At 27.9% G+C, this 20450-nt stretch overlaps 1 protein-coding gene across 2 annotated transcripts; it reads left to right on the forward strand.

The window, feature by feature from the left end:
• Nucleotides 1–5228: 5228 nt before the first annotated feature.
• Nucleotides 5229–20367, forward strand: LOC145180715 (atrial natriuretic peptide receptor 1-like). Of its 2 annotated transcripts, none has more exons than XR_016451259.1 (19): nt 5229–6139; nt 6532–6827; nt 7746–7881; nt 10172–10396; nt 10498–10579; nt 10728–10842; nt 11402–11473; nt 14835–15017; nt 15267–15347; nt 15538–15706; nt 17532–17678; nt 17877–18048; nt 18261–18401; nt 18488–18611; nt 18728–18796; nt 19219–19393; nt 19565–19663; nt 19813–19904; nt 20047–20367. XR_016451259.1 is itself a non-coding variant. In XM_090083420.1 (19 exons), exons 1-19 carry the CDS (start codon nt 5440–5442, stop codon nt 20152–20154), a joined length of 3177 nt encoding a protein of 1058 aa, XP_089939546.1. In that variant the 5' UTR covers nt 5229–5439; the 3' UTR covers nt 20155–20367. The 2 variants fall into 2 exon arrangements, 1 of the variants encoding a protein (XP_089939546.1); XM_090083420.1 differs by having other exon boundaries at nt 15276–15347.
• Nucleotides 20368–20450: the final 83 nt, after the last annotated feature.

Genomic DNA, 20450 nt, shown 5'->3' on the forward strand with positions numbered 1-20450 from the left:
GGTTTTGTTTTGTATGAGGTTATCTAGTCTTGTGCAAACGGCCATTCATTGTCCTTGTACCTAGGCCCGTGTCTTAAAGCACATCTATGGTCATAGTCTTTATGGTTTTTATCTTTTAAAATGCTTTTTGTAATATGTAAAAGAAAATGACATTATTTTGCTTTAGTCACATATTTTTTTCAGCTGGATGCTATTTACATGGGATGGTTATGTTAAAGTTTGGAACTTCAAATGTGATTGAATCGTACAAAATGTTTTCTAATATATTTATCATTATCATTTTAGATTGTTTAAGAGCAAAAACTTTGTTTCTATAACTTGGTATACTAGCTAGTAGCCTAGGTACAATTAGAAGTGAGGGCATTATACATAGGGCCACTGATTTAAAGCTCTTTTACTTGATGGAATTTTACAGGAAGTAAATCGAAATGATGTGATCGTTGCAAAAATCTGTACGCGAATCTCCCCTAAATAGATTTGTAACTTAGAAATCTCTTAAAACCAAGTATACTATTATGGCAATTTTATTATTTTAATAAACACAAGTTAATTACATTTTAAGAACCAAAAATTATAATTTCTCGTAGATCAAAACAATCTAGATTTGAAAACAACAACTCTGCTTCTTAATTATGATCAGGAATGTATCTGAACACACAACAGACATCAGTAAACACTATGAATATATATTAAAGAATATTTTTCTTCGTTATGTGCATAAAAATGTTGAAATGTTCAGCAATTGCTTTATATTAGGGAACATCTAACTTAATTCCCTTCTGTGGAACCTTCTTAGTTCCATAGCAGTCATTGCTGCACGTAAGATCATCGTAGGCTTCCTGCCATCAACTTTACACATTTAAAACTTGAAGACAGAACGAACAATGCTTGAATCCAATGGCATTACATTTCTGATTTATTTTTTGCAAATACACATGAGTTTTCATTGGATTTCTTTGTTTTTTCTTTCTTTTCTTTGTTATTTTGCTTTTGTTAGGTGGAGTTTTCTTTTTTCTAATTGTTTCTTTTCCAACATTTATCACTTATTTGGCTTTAATTGATCCATGTGTTTGAGTGACTCATCAATAATTCGTTTGATAGAACTTGTCATACCAATACAAAGCTTCTGGTTTCAAACCTTTCTTAGATCTTTTGAACATGGCTTGTTGCATAAACTTAACACTTAGAGTATTATAAATTATACTCACCGCTTGCTGAATTACTTAATCAGTCTTTTGTTATCCACCATTCTCATATTCTAGAAACAAAAATGGTTCTCTTTTATTGAGCTAAAATCTGCAAATGTAGAAGCTTTCTCCCTTTTGAAGTTGCATCACTCTCATGGTGTCTGGAGAAGATTTGAAGAAAAAAATTTTTCCTGTCAGCTATGTTCATTTTTTTTTTGTGGATGACAAACAGACACTGCTAAAATTTTTTCAACATCTTTAAAAAACCCACGTGACTTTTGGGAAGACGTGGTTTTTGTTGTATATAGAAGTGGTCTGCAAAACTTAAATTAGCCGTAAAATAATCATCCTAAGAGAAATATATCATAACAAACCTTAGCAACAAATCTGTTTAAAAATTATGGACCAATTAGATCATCTGGCTTTTAATATGATTAACTTTCTTGTAAAAGAATAGATGCGAGACTTAAAAAACCACACCTACCACGTATAACCCCATTTAGAGATATCTTTCAAAACCAGTAAAAAAAAAGTTTGTTGTCTGTTCTTAGAAAAAAATTCTAGACTCTCTTACCTTCGCGTAGTTTTTAGGATGCAACAACCTGTATTTAAAATAAGGTATTTACATTCGTTCAAAATCAAGTTTACATGTAGATTTATTTATATTGAATATTTATATTTTTCAGATTGAGAATGCCAAAAGAAAGTGGCATTAGAAAATTATTTAAAAAACTAAATAGATTTGAAGCCAACAGCAAAATTTAAATTAAATTGTACAAGATAAACTGTGGCAGTACTTCAACAATTATTTGTCATGTCAAAAATAAACACAGAGAACCTCGGCAAATATTCCTTCCAAGATGCTTCAAGAAACAAAAACGAAAAAGTATAGACAAAAAGACCAAAGCAATTATAATTGTTGATTGGTTAATCAAAAATTAGACATGATTCAAACGATCGAAAGCAATTGAAGTTTGACTTGACAAAGTTTGCTTGTAAGTTTTGTCTGCCTTTTGAAGTTTTAATCAAACTTAAAAACTATCAGTTTCTGCACATTAACGTTGTGTGTGACACTGAGAATGTCTCAAAATAATAATGATAATAATAATAGTGATAATAATAATAGTGATAGTAATAATAGTGATAATAATAGTAATAATAATGATAATAATAATAATGATAGTAATAATAGTGATAATAATAATAGTGATAGTAATAATAGTGATAATAATAGTAATAATAATGATAATAATAACAATAATGATAATGATAATAATAATAATAATAATAATAATAATAATAATAATAATAATAATAATAATAATAATAATAATAATAATAATAATAATAATAATAATAATAATAATAACAATAATGATAATAATAATCAAAATAAGGAATATTAAAGTGTAATAATGTAAATAATAAATTATTAAAAACTAAATAACAAGTATAATTTAAAATATACACCGGTCAACTTGATCCGCCAATAAAACGCAAATCGTAGAATTAGCTCAGTCGTAATGCTTTGTTAATAAAATAACGAGGGCTGTATTTGGCAGTTCTTATCGTTTTCTACTCAGTTTGTTATGAGTTGCGAAAGATTTATTAAATATTCCTGATTGGTGTTACAAATTTTGACTTTCATACAAATTGCGACATAACACACGCCTCTATTTTATAAATATCTCTAAAATCAGCAGGATTGTAATCATAAGTCATTTTTTCGGTATTTTATCAGAATAGTCGACTTAAAATATCGCTCTAACGAAAAACAGTAAATATATTTAAAAGTTACTATATCGGTACTGATTTCAAAGTTCGCGAACATAAGCGGAATGCTATTTTTAACTTCACAGATTTAGGTCCTATCGTTTATATAACCAGTTGAAATTATGAAAACTTTAAAAAGTTGCACTTTGAGAAAAGCAAAAATTTGCATTTCGAAGAGAATTTTTTGAGACTTAGAACAACGTCTTGCTCACTTTACGCGTGAAGTGAGCAAGATCTTGTTTTATGTCTTTGCTGTTCACGCGTAAAAACTTTAAAGACTTAAAAACATTTTTCCTTTCAAACGGTTTATCCTTTCTGTTAAAAAGAGACTTACAACGGTTTCACTTAATTTCACATCCTTATCATTTTTTATATTTATTTATTTTTTTTTTTATTACTCGCTAAACTCTGTTTTAATATCTGTTTTACGTATCAAATATCGAAATCCGTAATTAAGCATGAAAATAAAGTTGTTAAAACAAAATTTGCCTTCATTAGCCAACTCAAGAAAAAAAAAAAAAAAAAGAAAACATTTATTTTTATTTATTTTAGAAATAGTTGTTTTAGTACTAACCCGGTAAATATTTAAACTCATTACATCTTAAGACATGAGAAGCAATTCATTTTTCAATAAATTCACTTTCGATCAAAAATAAGGCTCTGTTTTGAATTTTAAATGAATTTTAGACCAATCAAATATTTATTTTTGCCTTTAAATACCTTATATAATAAAAAATTGCAACGATGCTTTTGATAGAATAAAAATTGAAAGTTTAAAATAATTTTAAAACATAAATAGAACTAATAAGTAATTAAAAAATAGTTAATGAAAAAATTCTTACACAAACCTATTAACAAGCTTAGCGCTTTAATCTTAAACATCGAAAAACATCATGATAAAAATGGAGTTTAATGTACCATTGATTAATTTAAAGTAGTCGGTTTAAAATAATTCAAAACATCAGGATTAAACTATCAATGAACCTTTTTTTCGAGTTGTTTTTTTGATTTTAACTTTTTTACTTACCCTTTCAAGTGTTTTTCAAGTGTTTGTATTTATACTTCTGGAACCATCGTATGTTTTATTTAATATAAATAAGAATCTTTGACCTTTTTTCACCTAAAGATACTTGTCTTTTTTCTCCTCCATAGATGAACCTTTTTTTTTCACTGGAAACACTAATTACGAACAAACAATAAATAGAATTCCTTTTGGATTCAAATATTTACATCAGATTATCATTTATCCGTACACACTCAAACGAAAAAGATTATTGTGTAAAAAGCCTTGCTCATTTTTAAACGATTTATCTAAATTGTTTCGCCTATATATATATATATATATATATATATATATATATATATATATATATATATATATATATATATATATATATATATATATATATATATATATATATATATATATATATATATATATATATATAGCATAAATACTAAAAGGATGAAAAAAAAATGAAAAAAAACCGAGAATGCAAACTTGTATGATAGTTTAATTAACCTCGAGTTGGCAATTAAAAGTTCTAAGCCGTTATCATTATCAACAACGTTTCTTCTTATCACAAGGAATGTCTTAAAAATCTTAAAAAAGAAGTCGCTTCTATTTCCACTTGGGAGATTGAAAATCAAATAGAATTGTATTACGCGTTCGTCATAGCTTTGTTTCTTTTCATATCCGTGTTTCGAGTAACATTCGGACGTCTATTTTGTCGCTTTTGGAACATTGACTTTGATTATAAAAATATGTTGCGAACTCGCTTTTTTTCTTATCAGCACAATCTTTTATGCGATTTTTGAGAGCGTGTACTTATTGGTATTAGAAGACATATTTTAAATGCGCGTCAGCTTAATTTTCTTATTAAAAAAGAAAAGAAACTGCCTGAGGAAAAAAAGTTAAAAAAAATGTCTAGAATATAAAAAAGACATAAGAAAACATAATAAAAAAATGCTTAAAATTAAAAAAAAGACCCTACATGCCCTAAAACTTTACTTTAAAGAAAGGTGACTTAATTGAGATAAAAGCATAAGAAAATATAAAATATAAATAACATCGTGGATAACTGTTCCTTTTTCCAAACAAATCTATGAAAATATCAGTATATTTCGCTATGAAAATAACTCTTACAAAAGTTCAGTGAGAAAAAACTACCTTTCTGATTAAGCTGATTAACTTTGCAAACAACAGAGCACTAACAATACAAAAAAATACCGTGGTTTTCTCTAAAACATACTTAGGACAGCGTTAATGAAACAAAATCCTCGATCCGTTTTGTGAACAACTTTCGTCATCCGTGTAAAATGTAATTAGATATATTATATGAGAAAAAAAATCGTATAATCTTATTTTAGTTAGATTAAATGTTCCATTTTAAAAAGAGTTTACTGCGATAGAGCAAATTACAATTTTGCTGTGTTTAAGACATGTAGATTTAATGGCATTACATTTGCAGATTATACGATGTCACAATGTATTAACTTTGCTTGTAAAAGTCATACTGTTTTATATATATGCTTTCTAATAACTATATTAAAAGTCGTTTGCCTTTCCGGCACTTTACAGAGTATTAAATTAGGAGTAGCTCTCCCGTGGTCAGGCGGAGAATGGAATGTTGCCCATAGATTTGCATCTGGTATATCAATAGCGGTCAAAGATATAAACAAAGATTCTTCGTTACTAAAAGGATATAATGTATCATTCGTTTGGAACAATAGTAAATGCAATGAGAAAGGTGCTTTGAAAGCCATAGTTGACTTGTATCTTTTAGAAAAGGTAAATGCAATAATAGGCCCAGCATGTAGTGACGGCTGCAAACTAGCTGCAATCTTAGCTGAACATTGGAATATCCCAATGGTATCATACGGGTGTGCTGCATCTTATCTTTCACAGAGGAAAGTTTATCCAAATTTTGCGCGAACCGTTGGCGTTTATGGAGATTCTGGAAGAGTGATTGTTAAACTGATGTTACATTTTAATTGGAAAAAAATATCCATCATTACACCTTCTTCTGGTATTTGGATGGATATCATGAACGGTGTAAGGAAAGGTATAGAACATGTCAAAGAATTAGAACTTTCTTATTTCGAAACATTTGACGAACAGTTTGTAAGCGATGCATTTCTTCAGCAAAGTTTGTTGGCAGCACGAAAAAAGTCACACAGTAAGTGTGTACGTGTGTACGTGTGTAAGTGTGTACGTGTGTAAGCGTGTACGTGTGTGATTGTGATTTTTTTTTTTGTAACACAGCTTGTGCGTAAGATTTTTGTATGATTTTTTGAAATGTGCTTTTCAATGGTCAAATACGTCATATGCATGCAAAAACAATGGATATTTAAAAAAAAAACGATTTAATTTAATTTGATTAGGAGTAAACTTTCATTAAAGAGACCTCTTTTTTAACATGTGCTTATTAATATTTATCAATTATTTCACTTTTGCACTTAATTTTTTTAAATTTCATATAAAACCAAAAATATCTCTGTCATAAAATATCTCTGTCATCATCTCCGATATAAAAATACCCCTAATATAATAAAAGCAATATTTGTGTAGTTTTTCTCCTTGGTGGATACACATCCGTGGTTCGAAGAGTGATGGTTGAAGCTAAACGTCTAAATATGAAGAGCGAAGGCTTTGTGTTTATATCCTACGAACTTCTGCTTGATGGTTGTTCAAGCGAATATCCTACTGCGGTAGCAATTGATCCAGAAGTGTGCGAAGCTCTTGATGGTATACTGGATATAAGTCTTTTTGTCCCAAACGATGAGAGTTACCATAATTTTTCTCAGCTTGTGCGCAAGGAAATGGAGAATCCACCATTTAGTCGTACTATGTCACCAAACGAACAGGTAGCTTTTATTTATTGAAAACTTCTAGTTTGACATAGTAAAAATGGAAATTGGTTGATTTCATTGAATTCATTGAAGACAATGAATTCAATGAGTTCAATGAATTCAACTTTAAAATCACAATGCTTAAACAAAGCCGTTACATATTTCTATTGGTCACTAAGTAAAACAAAGTTGTGTTCTATGAATGGAGTTTAATGTCATCTACAACGATTGTTTTAAATGTAAAGTTCAATGTTATCTACAATTTAGTACACATGATTCTCTCACTAGCTTTAGTTCTCTATACCTTTTACTTACCAACAACGATTAAGTCATACTATACTCATTTAAATAATATTTTCATTATTATTACACGAATCACCTTCATTGAAACGAATATTACAAGAACCACCTTCATTGATACGAATATTACACGAATCACCTTCATTGAAACTGATTCGTTTAAAATGATGTCACAACTGAAATTATTATTTTTCCCAAAACTTTCCTAAACACCAATGAAAATTTCTTCATTTTACCAGGGGGTCTGTTTTTTTTTTATTTAAATACTTTAGGAATTTCAATAGAAACTTTTTTTTTATCAAAAGATTGGTTTTAAGTATTGATTCATTCTGATATCTATTCTCTCGGTTAAAAATCATCCTGTCCAGAATCTCGGCAAACAAAGTTTAACAAATTATGGTAAATATTTAGTAAAAATCACCTTCATTCATTTTAGAAATATCAAAACACATTTTAAACGGAGAATATTCCCCGCTTTTAAGTGCACCCAGATAAATGCCTCCTCGGATATAAACCAACAAATAGCAACTCCTTGTTGAATATAAGTTTAAATTTGATATCTAAGATAATGGGGTATTTAAGAAAACAATAAAAAATGTTAAATAGTTATAATTGGTTTGTGTTGGCAATTAGGTGGAGATATATGCAGCACTCCTCTATGATGCGGCACTTCTGTATGCTCATGCGTTAAACAAAACAATCAGTAGAAATCAATCGATTAATGATGGCAGAGCAATTGTTGACAACATGATGAACATGAGTTTTAAAGGTAGATTTTAATTTTTAACTTTGTCAAGTGTCAAATTTATTTTCACAAACATTTCAATTATTATGAGTGAAATAAAGTTTCTTTTAAACAGACAACTTTCGGGAAGTTTAGGTAGGAGAGGCGTGAATAGAAAATTTTATTGTCTGCAGAAATCACCAAAGGACTTTCCTGACCGTTTTTTTTTTTTTTTTTTTGTTTGAAAAATAATATTTAATGTATGTTCTTAAATCATGAGCGTGAGTCTATTTCGTCTATTAACAAGTAAAACTCATTAAGTGACACTGCAGCTAACTTGAGATAATCAAATTTTAGTTAGTTTACTTTATTAAAATTCCATTTATCGAGATATCAATGTGATATCTCTAGATAAAATACAACTATTTCAGATTGATTTACGCACTTCATGACTTTTTCTTGCAATATGTTATTAATATGCATCATAGTGTATAAAAGTCAATTTCCCATAAAACTGTACTTAATGAGTTTTACTTGTCAACCTAGGATTTCAAATAGTTGGGGAAAGAGGGTAGGGGGTAGGGGGGGGGGATCCATTGACGAAGCCGTTGATTTGAGATTTTTGCCGAAAAATTATTTTGTTAAGAGCATATACACTGACTCTGAGGTTTCAATCCAAAGAACTCTTACCTGAGAATTTCAAGTCTCCTCATTATTCTGATAACCTCATATTTTGAGTATTGTCGAATGAAGCAAGTTCGTAATTATGATGTCACTGAAGAAGTTTCCTTTGAGACTTTTTACATTTAAAGATCTCGTCTATGCGCCTTTAGGCGGGAAATTCACGCTTATTCAAGATTTCCTAAAAGAAAAAGTTTTCTTACCAATCAAAAACTAGTTTTGTAAAGATTTTGTAACTATATTCACAATAAGTCACATTTTCCAAGTGATAAGAAAGTCTATTTTGATCGCAAATGTAAATTTTTTCCTTTTTTAAAAACATCACTTCAATAAAATTTCAAATTCTCCAAAAGTTGCACAAATGTGAGAATACTTTAGGAATAATCTGTGTTAAGCTTGCTAAATATACAAAAAAGCTCAAATATGCCAGTCCAAAAATCAGTTAAAGACAAAGATGGCGCTACTCGACTTTCTCCCCCCCCCCTAATTTTATGATTGATTCTGATAGAGAATTTTATGCTGATTAAGAATCGTATAAAAACTTGGGTCTCAAAATCAATGGAAAGTGCTCTAATTCGAAGTCAAAGTTGTAAAAAATCCCACTAAAAACCCTAATATTCGCCATTTTTTTTCAAAACGCTTTCATTTTTAACGAAAATTAATTACCGTTTTATTGCGCAATAAACAGACCTGGTTTCCATAAGCCTTATAATTTTTTTTTTTAAAGTATTGTAACGAAAGTGTTATAACGAAATGAAATTAATAGAAGATTTCAAATAAAGGTTGAACGTAGAATGTGATAATGTAGAAAAATTGATGAATAATTATTATTGTATCGTACGCTGGTTTTTTTTATTAAAAAAAACGGTTTGAAGGTTACGTTTTCTAAATTTTACATGTGATAGAACAACAATGAACTGAGTTTCAAAAGTTCTTCTTTTAGGAAACAAAACTGTTAAATTCTTTTTTAAATTTTATTACAAAAGTACATGACTTGCAATATAGTTTATTCTCTAATAAATCAAAAAACGGTTATTTTCTTTGCCACAAAAAATTGTGCAAGATAAACATACTTTAACGAATTTTTTAACGTAAAAACCATGCTATTAATAATTTGCTTTTGTCAGCTAAAAGATCATTAACTTAATATTTTCAAAATGGCGAATATTAGGGTTTTTAGTGGGATTTTTTACAACTTTGACTTCGAATTAGAGCACTTTCCATTGATTTTGAGACCCATGTTTTTATACGATTCTTAATCAGCATAAAATTCTCTATCAGAATCAATCATAAAATTAGGGGGGGGGGGGGGAGAAAGTCGAGTAGCGCCGACAAAGATTATATATTTTAAAAGACGAAATTTCTATAAAATGCATAAATTTATGTAAAAATAATGCATAAACTTAAAAAGTCAGTTCTGAACACACCACTACATAGACCCATTGCATCAAATTTTTAAATCTAATGCGATGAATTTATATAGGTGTAGGATATTTTTTCACCTGTTTTTTTTATATTATGAAAATAGTCATTTTGCATAGTTTTAGAAAAACAAGTTTGAAAAATAAACATTATTTGACTCCTTACAATATAAGGAAATTTTAACATGAGATTAAATATTAAAGTTACCAAGTGACCAGTTAAAACTTTTTAGGTGCATCAGGAGATGTTATAATAAATGAAGTTGGAGATCGACAATCAGCTCTTCAACTCAGGAATATCAACAATGGTGTATATGAAAGAGTTGCTAATTACTATTCCAGTTCAGATAAATTGGAGATGTTGCCTGAAAAAACTATTATTTGGCCAGGAAAAGTGAAAAAAATTCCTCTTGGAAGACCGAATTGTGGTTTTAATGAAGAACTTTGTCCATCAACAGGTTTTTTGGATTTTCTGTTTATTTTATATTAGTTTTAAGAAAAAAAAAAATCACAGAATTTTGTATGTTAAAATTGACTAAATTACTGCAATAAAATTTAGATCCTTGGATACCTATTCTATGTGGAATCCTTGCATCCTTTGTTCTTATAGTGGTTGTTGTTATTGCTATACTTAAATATCGGTAAGGTCTAAAAGTTTATTCTGTATATTAAACCATTGTTCAAAGGAAACCACTAATTTCTTGAGATATAACATAGATTTTAGAAAATAAGAATTTCTGAAAAATAAAGCTGTGTCCTTTTTATATTAATCAATATGTGTAAATTTAGGCAGAGCACATTTGAATCCTCTTTGTTATCACAAAGTTGGAGAATTGATTTCTTTGATATAAAGTTCAGTTCCAGACGTAGCAGATGGCAGAGTGTCTTTGGAAGTACTTATGCAGTAAAATTACTTTCATAGTACTTTAATTGTCTTTAATGGATTACTAAAATTATCTTTAGTTTTTTTATGTAAAAAAAAAGTCAATTTTTTATTGAATATGATTTGTGTTTATCTTTAATTTTATTAATAGATTTAACTCAATACATTTGTCGTTTATACTTAAATGACATAATATTCAACTTCCTATTTGTCTGCATTAAATTTTTAATAAAAAGAATTAAACAAAATAAAGAAAATAAAAGAAATTTTTTTGTAATTGAAAAAACAAATCTGTTTCTTAATTTAACTTGAATATTTTTTATGTGAGTATCCTATTATTATATGTATAGACCAACCTAATTGTGTTTAATTTTTATTACATAATAAAATATTTTTTCAAATGTTAATCACATGCCACTTTCTCCAAGAATAAATCCTTAGTGTGCCACTGAGCATCAATTTGTTTGTAATGCATTGTTTTTTGGAATTTATTAATTAATTATCAGTAAAAACAAAGATAAGTAAATAATTCATTACATGTTTTTACCTTCAAATTACTATTAAAACTTACTGGGTTTAGATTGAAAGAACAGAAAGCAAGCAGACATTGCACAGTTTTGTTGATGCTTTAGGGAAGATAGGTGTGTATCAGGTGTGTAACAAACCTTTAGCTTAACAGATATTGCATTTCAAAAAAATTTTTTAATTGGTTTAACCTTTCTGTAATAAAAGTTAATTTTTGAAATTTTTTGATGTTAAGAAATTTTTGAGGTTTTTTTTACCATGTGGGTTTATTTTTTTAATGTTAAAGTTTCATTATCTGATGAAGTTCAAATTTTGTTTTGATGTGAATTTGAATTTTATAATGTTCATATAACTATGGAACATTTAACTAACTTCTTTTGAAAAATCTTTTTTTGTAAGATAAATTTCATAATAGAATTAACAACATTAAAATTTTTAAAAATAATATTTTGTACATATATTTGTTCAAATTCAAATAGTAGTATTGTTTGTCCAAACTCAAGACTACCAAAAAAAACATAATTTGTTCAATCATAAGACTGCTGAAAATAAAAGTGCTTTTAAATTTCTTTTTTTTTTTTTTTTATAAAATAATCCTAAAACATTTTTCAAAACTAATTCTTAATGAAATTCTTTAACAAAATGTTTACAATGTCTAATTGAGTTGTATTTAATATCTGAAGGTTAATGCAAGTTAAACTCAATCTTGAAAAATGCTACATATTGTATAGATTACCATTCTAAATACATCATTCAAATACATCATAAACCTTTCTGCCTTGCCATACCAAATCAATCTTCAAGAATAATTTACTAACATCACCTTTCCTACAAAATGCAGACAATGGTTATCCTTATAACCTTTAACATGTCACAATTAGCTTTTTTAATGTGTTATTTATTATGTTAATTATATAGCATAAAGATATATAGCTTGCTTTAAACTTGTATTAAAATTTTTTTGATGACAATTTTTTCAGCCATGTTAACAAAATAAAACATGGCACTCATTCAAATGTTTTTTTTATTTCGAATTTAATTGATTTTCTTGTAACAAGATTCTAAATAGAGAAATTACTATTGTAATTAAAAAATAACTTTGTTTACACTTACTTTCACTAGATTTTTAATAAATTTGTTAAAATTTTTCATTAACTTAAAAAATACATTTGGTGAAATCATATTTTGTTGTTATAAATTATTCCAATACTGATAATCATTCAAATATTGATGTAAATCATTCAAATTTGTATACAACATTTTTATCTTCTTTTTGCTATTAAATAAAGAGAATTTTTATAAAGAGGAATCTAAATGATTAGGGAATCAATGACCAAATTTATCTTCAATTTTAATCTTTATACACAACTTTTCATTTTACTAAGAAGACAATACTTTTTTTGTTTTTGTAAAAATTACTTAAAATTTGTGTTCTTGTTAGAATTGTGTTTTAAGTTACTTTGATATTTAAATCATTATAATGAATTAGATTTATAAAAAAACCAAACTTTTGTTGTATTGGTAACATATATGCAAAGGTGCTAGGTAACAAATGGATTTACTTGCTGGAAGTATTCATCAAGAGAGTTACTGAAATGTCATAACTAGGGTTGAAGATCTCAAAATCCTAGGGTCCTGTGGTTTTTTAAAATCCTGAAAACCCAGGATTGAGTGCTTCATCTTGGGATTAGACACTTCTAAGGTTACAAGGAAAAATAGTTTACTGTTTCCTTAATTTTTTATCTTAAATTTTTATTTGGTTGGGAAATGGTAGTCCTTTTAAATAATTTAACATAAACCAAACAATTCTATTTCATCTCTTAAAATCAACTTGATCTTGCTAGCAATTATGAAAAAGAAGATCAAATCGTTTTGCAGTATGCTAGTAACACCTTTGCCTTTAGATTTTGTCAGCAATCAAACGCAATCTTTGATTCAAGCAACATCAATTATATTTGAACCTTTTGTTGATTATATTGATCAAGCAATTCTAAGAATCAAACCAGTTTTGCAGTTTACCTCCAATGTTTCCACCATTTGCATAAAATATCAAAGAAGCAGCAAAAGCAGATGATGTGTCTATAAATAATTTATGTGAAGTTTAGAATAAGTAGTTTCTTAAGTTAGTAGGCTACAAACATTCAACTATGAGATTAATTGAAAGGCTAAAAAAAAATAATATGGTTGCAATTTTAATTGCGAAATTTTTAGAAAATACATAGAACTAATGGTATATTCTCTGGAACTTTATAGCTAAAATTTTAGATAAGAAGAAACTAATAATAGTAATCTTTTTATTAGACTAAACTATTCATTTCAGATATTTTTTTACTTACTTCTGCTGGAGATAAAAAATTTTAAATAAATTTTAAGAAACCTTTTACTTGTTAAAAAAGCTTGTAATATATTTTATCTTTTTTAAAAGTTTAGTTTCTCAAAAAATTAAAAAAGTATATTTTACAATTTTTTTCTCTGGCAGGCTTTTGTCTCAAAGGGTTTTTGTATTTAAAGCTGAAGTCTTATGGGTTTTTGTTTTAGAGGGAAGCGCTGAAGATGGTTGAGTAACTATTTTTCCATAATCTATGTATCACAGAAATGACTTTTATTTCCATATACATTCATTTATAATGGCAACTATATTTTTGTATTGTTTAACCACAACACATACTTTTGAAGTTTTAGTAAAAATAAAAAAATTATGCAGTGTCTTAATCAACCCCATTTCAATACTGGTTGTAGACATGAATAAGATATAAAAATTATAAGTGCTTTTAAATTGGCTAACCATTAGCACCTGTTCTAATTCACTTGCGTCAGAAAACAAACTAAAAAAATCCTTCGAATTTACTATGAATAAACAGTAAATAAAAAAACTGTAAAACAAAAATTGGTGTCCTAAATTTGTTCAAATGAATACAAATAATACTTTTAAAGATAATAGTTCCTAACCACCTCTAATAGCTATGTTCCTAACCACCTCTTACAGTCTAAGGCTTACCTATGTTTGACACTGTTAGTATCACTGGATTTTAGCCTTGATGTTTTCATTCATCCCCAACTATGGTAAGTACAGATAGGAGCTTAAATCAATCACATTGCTGCAACTGCTCTGAATGATTTAAGTTCATAATCAAACACTCGCAAAATAAACTCAATTGATGATTGGTATTATAATAAATCTGTGAAGTCTTTAAAATTACTAACCAATTCTTCTTTGTTGTAAACTCACTTTCAAACTGCCTAAATTTCAAGATCAAATGTTTTTATTTTTAAAGTTTAGATTAAATATCTTTAAATATCCACATTTCTTTCAAGACAATATTTTTTTAGTATTAGTGTTCTTTAAATTCACACTCACTTAACAAAAAAACTTTGACAACAATTTTTTTGAATTCACAATGTCTCTTTTTGTTTACCATCAGAAGTTTAATTTTATCTTATTTTCATTTTTATTTTATTATCAAGTCACTTTTATTCTCTTTTATTAGGGCAGCTATGTAGCGATTAAGAGGATACACAAAAATTCTATGCCGCTGACAAGAGATATTTTGTATGAGTTAAAAGCTGTTAGTGAGGTGCAGCATCAAAATATAAATCCATTTATTGGAGCTTGTGTTGATCCACCTAATATTTGTATTTTGACCAAGTATTGCCAAAAAGGGAGCTTACAAGTAAGAATTTCCAAATGATTTTCTTGGGGGGATTTTTTTTTTTAAATGAAAACAATTTTTTTTTTTGTTTACAAGAATTTTTATGTAACTACTAATAACTTTATTTAAATAATTTTAATAAAATGAAACTTAGACAATTAGAAAATTTCTCTTTTAAAAATATTAAAGCAATTTTTTACTAAACTTATTATTAAATGATGTAAGAATAAAAAATTTATTAATTTGATCGTAGTTTTAAATATTGAACAGTTTTTTTAGGATGTTCTTTTCAATCAAAATATCAAGTTAGACTGGATGTTTAAAATGTCTATTGCCATTGACATAGCCAGAGTATGTATTACAATTACTAAGAATTTTAAGAATTTTTTTTTTTTTTTTGAAATTTCTCCTAACATCATTCGCTGTTTAAATCACTGCCACAATATACTTATAATTTGAAAATGCTCCTAAATAAGGATTTCCTTTATAAGAAATAATGTTAAAGATTTTTCATTATCTGATGAAGTATATTCCATTTTAGGGAATGCATTATCTCCATAATTCAATGATTGAGGTTCATGGTAACTTAACATCATCAAATTGTGTAATTGATGGTCGATGGGCGTGTAAGATTACTGATTTCGGTTTGATAAAATTCAAAGAAAACCAAGATACTGTTGCATTATTGGATGAACATAATATTTATGACAGTATAAATATTTTCTGTCTTTTTTTTAGTATCAAAATAAACATGATTTTCTATATTAGATTATATAGTAATTAATTGTGTATCTAGATGTTGCATATTTTTAATTTCATTCTAACAATCAATATTTGTGTATAATAGGCTTCGTGTTACATTATTATTCTAGACATAATATGCATTAGGTACCAGCAATTTCTAGCATTTTGTTACTTCAAGCTGCAGTAAATAATTAAAAAGAAAACAAGAATTTAAAAAAAAATTGTGGTGAAAAAAGCGACTCCTAAAATTAATTAGAAGCTATCTTGTTTTTAAAATGAATTTTAAAAAAATCAAGCTTTAATGAAATGCTTTAAAGTTGTCATTTTTTATGGGTTTAAACTAGAGCGCATCATAAAAGAGAGTCCAAACATGTAAACAAAGTGAAAAGGTTGTAAGTAGAAGCATTCTTAATACTCTTCTATGTCCATCAAATGTGGTCAATTGCTAATTTTATAGTTAAAAAGATATGGGTAGTTTTTTACTTCAAAAGAAAAATAATAGATATTAAAAGACTTAAAGAGTGCCTGCTACAAAGAGAAAGACAAGACAATCTTCTCTACATGGTAGAAATCCTTCTGATCTTCCCATCACAGACCTAGCTACTAACATTGGTGTTACTTAAGCTTTTCTACATTTTGAGAGATATAGAAGTTGTAAAAGATAAAAATATTGAATACTTATAATAGTATTTTAAATGAAACTTTTCTATATTTCAATCCCTAATTGATTTTGGTATCTAAAAATGTTTGTAATTAAAACTGTCACAATTTTATAACAATGTCATTTCCTGGAATGGCAATTAAGTAAAACTTTGGTCTGATGTGGTCTGATGTGGTTCAGCGTTAAAAAGTGTAAGAGTTTCATTGAGGGCACCTAAACTAAATCCTGAATTCAAGAATGGGTTAAAAAGGAAAATGTAGTTCCAGCTATCAACTTTAATTATAAAAAATGGTCAAAACTTATAAACCTGCATGGTATAGACTGTTAGAGCCCCCTTTGTGTAGGAAAACTATCAAATGAAGAGCTTCTGAGCATAATGATAGTTAGAGAAATCCTGCTCCAAACATTCTGTGCCACCCACAAACAGTTGAAAGAGCAGTGACACTGACTTCTGAAGTCAGTTGGATGTTCATCAGCCTCAAAAAGAAAAATACCCTTATCCTTTCCAAGTAGAAATAAAAAAAAAATCTATTGAAAAAAAATAAGGTTGTGTATTGTAATTTGCTTAAATAAATATTTTGTTTCAGAGTTAAAAAATATATATTGTTGATTAAATTCAATTTGCTTCAATTTGGTTTAAAAAAGTCTAAAAAGATTCTTTTCAATAAACATAAAGTAAAATGTGTTAATTTATGGACCAATTTTATTTGTTACAAATATGCAGGAAACAGCTATGAATTTTGGATAAAATGAATCTCTTTCAATGCCCCACATATCCCTAAGACAAATTTAAATTGTTCAAAAAATTGTTCCATTTTACATATTAATATATTAAAAAAATCTTATGCCCATTTAAAATTATACCAATTCCTGTTTTAAAAGTTCATTAAGTATGACCCACTCTAGTTTATATTTTACACTGATAACATTTACCTAAAATTCAACTCAAAATAAGAGAGTTGGGAAGACTACATCTTTCATACTTTGTGCATAACTGTTTTATGATCTAATAAAGGTACTCCAGCTTGAAACTATTGATTTTTTTAAGAAAGTTTAAAATCACTGGTGCCTATTACACATTTGTTTTCAATTTTGCAACTCTTAAGAAAGTTTTTAAATTGAATTTCTAGAATTGTTATGGACAGCACCTGAACATATTGAAAATAGAAGATTTCCTCGATCACAACATGGTGATGTATATAGCTATGGGATAATAATGCAGGAAATTATCACCCGAGACCTGCCTTTTGCAATGTTCACAAATCTAAGCTCTAAAGGTGATTTTAAAAAAAGGTTTCTTTGAATTATTTATTTCTAATTGATAAACAAATTTAATTTCTTAGTAAAATCATTATTAACCTTGATTGACATATCTAAAGTAATGTTTCAAAAACTGAAATAAAAAAAAAAAAAAATCTAAATGCTTTTTCTACTATCTATAAACTGAAAATTTAAAAATCTTTTCATTTGTTTAGAAAAAGTTTATCGTGTGAAAAAAAGAACAAACCCCCCTTTTCGACCTATAGTAAATAAAAATCTTGGAACAACAGATTATAGATTGTTAATGCGAAAGTGTTGGGATGATTCTCCTGAGTTAAGACCAAACTTTTATGAAATCAACAAAAGATTGAAATTGTGTGGTGGAAAGTAAAAAAAAATGTTCTTTTTCGCAATTTCTTTTCCCTCAAATTTGTAATTTTTCAAAATTTTTCTCCCAAACCTTGATGCTTTTTTTATCATTAGTTTTATTTACTTTAAAAGGAAGTCCAGTTGTGGGGGAAATCCACTGACCTTTTAATGTAAAGTTTAATAAAATAATAAAAGCTTTTTAACAATCTTTACTTTATTGATATTGATAGATACATTAGTATAGTTGACAACATGATGAACATGATGGAAAAATATACAAACCAACTTGAAGACCTGGTTTCTGAAAGAACAATTATGTTAGAGGAAGAAAAAATAAAGACTGATAATTTACTTTACAGCATGTTGCCAAGGTTTTTTGTTTTAAAGTTTTGAAAGGTACCTTCTTTTTAACACATTTTAAGGAGCTGCTTATATCTTGGTCTTTATGTCTGCACAGGTCTGTTGCTGAACAGCTTAAGCAAGGAGAGCCAGTAAAAGCAGAGTCCTTTGATATGGTCACCATCTTTTTCAGTGATATTGTTGGATTTACAAAGCTAGCATCTGAATGTACTCCGTTTCAGGTTTAAAAAATCTACAAAACTTTAGATTATTAAACTGAGTACCACTAAAATTGGCTGAAAGATACATGCACATACAGATATAGGTGTGTGTGTGTATATATATATTACATTTTCAGGTGGTTGATCTTTTGAACGATTTGTATACTTGCTTTGATAACATTTGCGACAGATACAGTGTGTATAAGGTACCTTTTTTTCTTTCTTCACAACGATAAGTTTTAAAAATTTATTATTGATCGAAGAAGAGCTTTGAGGTTTTTAACAAATTAAGCATCAAGGTTTTTAAAAAATTAAGCATCAAAGTTTAATTTTTAAATTAATAATTAATAAAGTACAAACTTATATATCTTTTGAAATAAATTGAATTGACAATAACTTAATTTTTTTTATATACAAAATTATAAGATTTCATGCAAACATTTACGATAATTGAATAATTTTTCCTAAGATCCTTTAAAAAAATTAGCTGTTTTAAATTTCACTGTAATTTCAGTTCGATTTATCTTTAAGGACAGATTTTGAAGTTAATACTTTGTTCTTTATTAACGGAAAAAATAATTAAGGAGAATTCTTATGCTTTAAATTCCAGTTCTTTTTCAATTGTCAGGTAGAAACGATTGGAGATGCTTACATGGTAGTCTCGGGACTACCAGATAGGATGATAGACACTCATGCAGGGGAAATAGCGCGAATGTCATTGGATCTACTCAGCTCCACTACAACATTTCGTATACCTCACCTTCCGGACTGTAAACTTCAACTTAGAGTTGGAATTCATTCGGGTAAATTTTTTAATTCGCGAAAAAACGTCGATTCAAAGTTTTGAATAAAATTATTAAAGAAAATGTTGAATAATGATTAGTTGATTGGTTCTTTTTGGTGCTTTGATAAACCTCATTCTTGATGATTTTGAGTAAAATAAAATTGTTTATTTAAAGTATTTACACTTTTAGGTCCTGTAGTTGCCGGCGTAGTCGGCTTAAAGATGCCACGCTATTGCTTGTTCGGAGACACGGTCAATTATGCTTCACGCATGGAGTCCACTGGATTAGGTGGTGTATTTTTTTAAAGAACTTCTTTCAAATATTCATTTTATTAATCATTAAAAGTCATTTTATAATCGAACATTTTTTATCCATCAACATTTTTAACTTTTTATGTTCAGTTTTTATATTAATTGAATTCCGTATTTCTCTTTTAGCACTTCGTGTGCACGTGAGCCCTGAATGTCGAACTATACTGCTAAAACTGGGAGGCTTTCATTTGGTTGAAAGAGGGCCAGTACTGCTAAAAGTAAGTCGTTTTAAGTTTGTTCAACGTTCTTTAGTTCAAAGCAATAAAATCACTCGCCGATGATTCGCTAATTTTAATGTTTTTGAAAAAATTTTGAAATTTTTAATAAAAAATTGACTCATCCACTGTTTTCATGTTCTAGGGCAAAGGTTCTGTTGTTACATATTTTTTGGCTGGATACGACGGTTTTGAAAAAAGTCTTCCGGACTTGCGATATGCAGCAGTTCCAGATGATTACGTAGCTAAATGAAAGAACTAAGTTCTTCACCTCTAGTTAAATAAATTGTGACCTCGATTAGCTAACGATAAAGTGCACCAACCTCGTGTTTTTTGCATGATAAGAAACCAAAAAAACTTTGAACGTTAATTTTAAAAAACTCTCCGATTTGTATTTATATTTTTTCAAATATGTACATAATTTTATTTTTTTAAAGTGAAATTACATTTACAGTTAAACGTTGAATCCAGCTTCAATTTTCATAAATGGACAACCCGTATAATTTTACTCTCCGAACTTCTTACCGCCCAGTTTTATGTGCGATTTAT

This window comes from Hydra viridissima, unplaced genomic scaffold (assembly GCF_058129835.1).
Source record: "Hydra viridissima isolate aposymbiotic clone 2 unplaced genomic scaffold, HvirCarnegie_v1 scaffold_3, whole genome shotgun sequence".
Classification (NCBI taxonomy): Eukaryota; Metazoa; Cnidaria; class Hydrozoa; order Anthoathecata; family Hydridae; genus Hydra; species Hydra viridissima.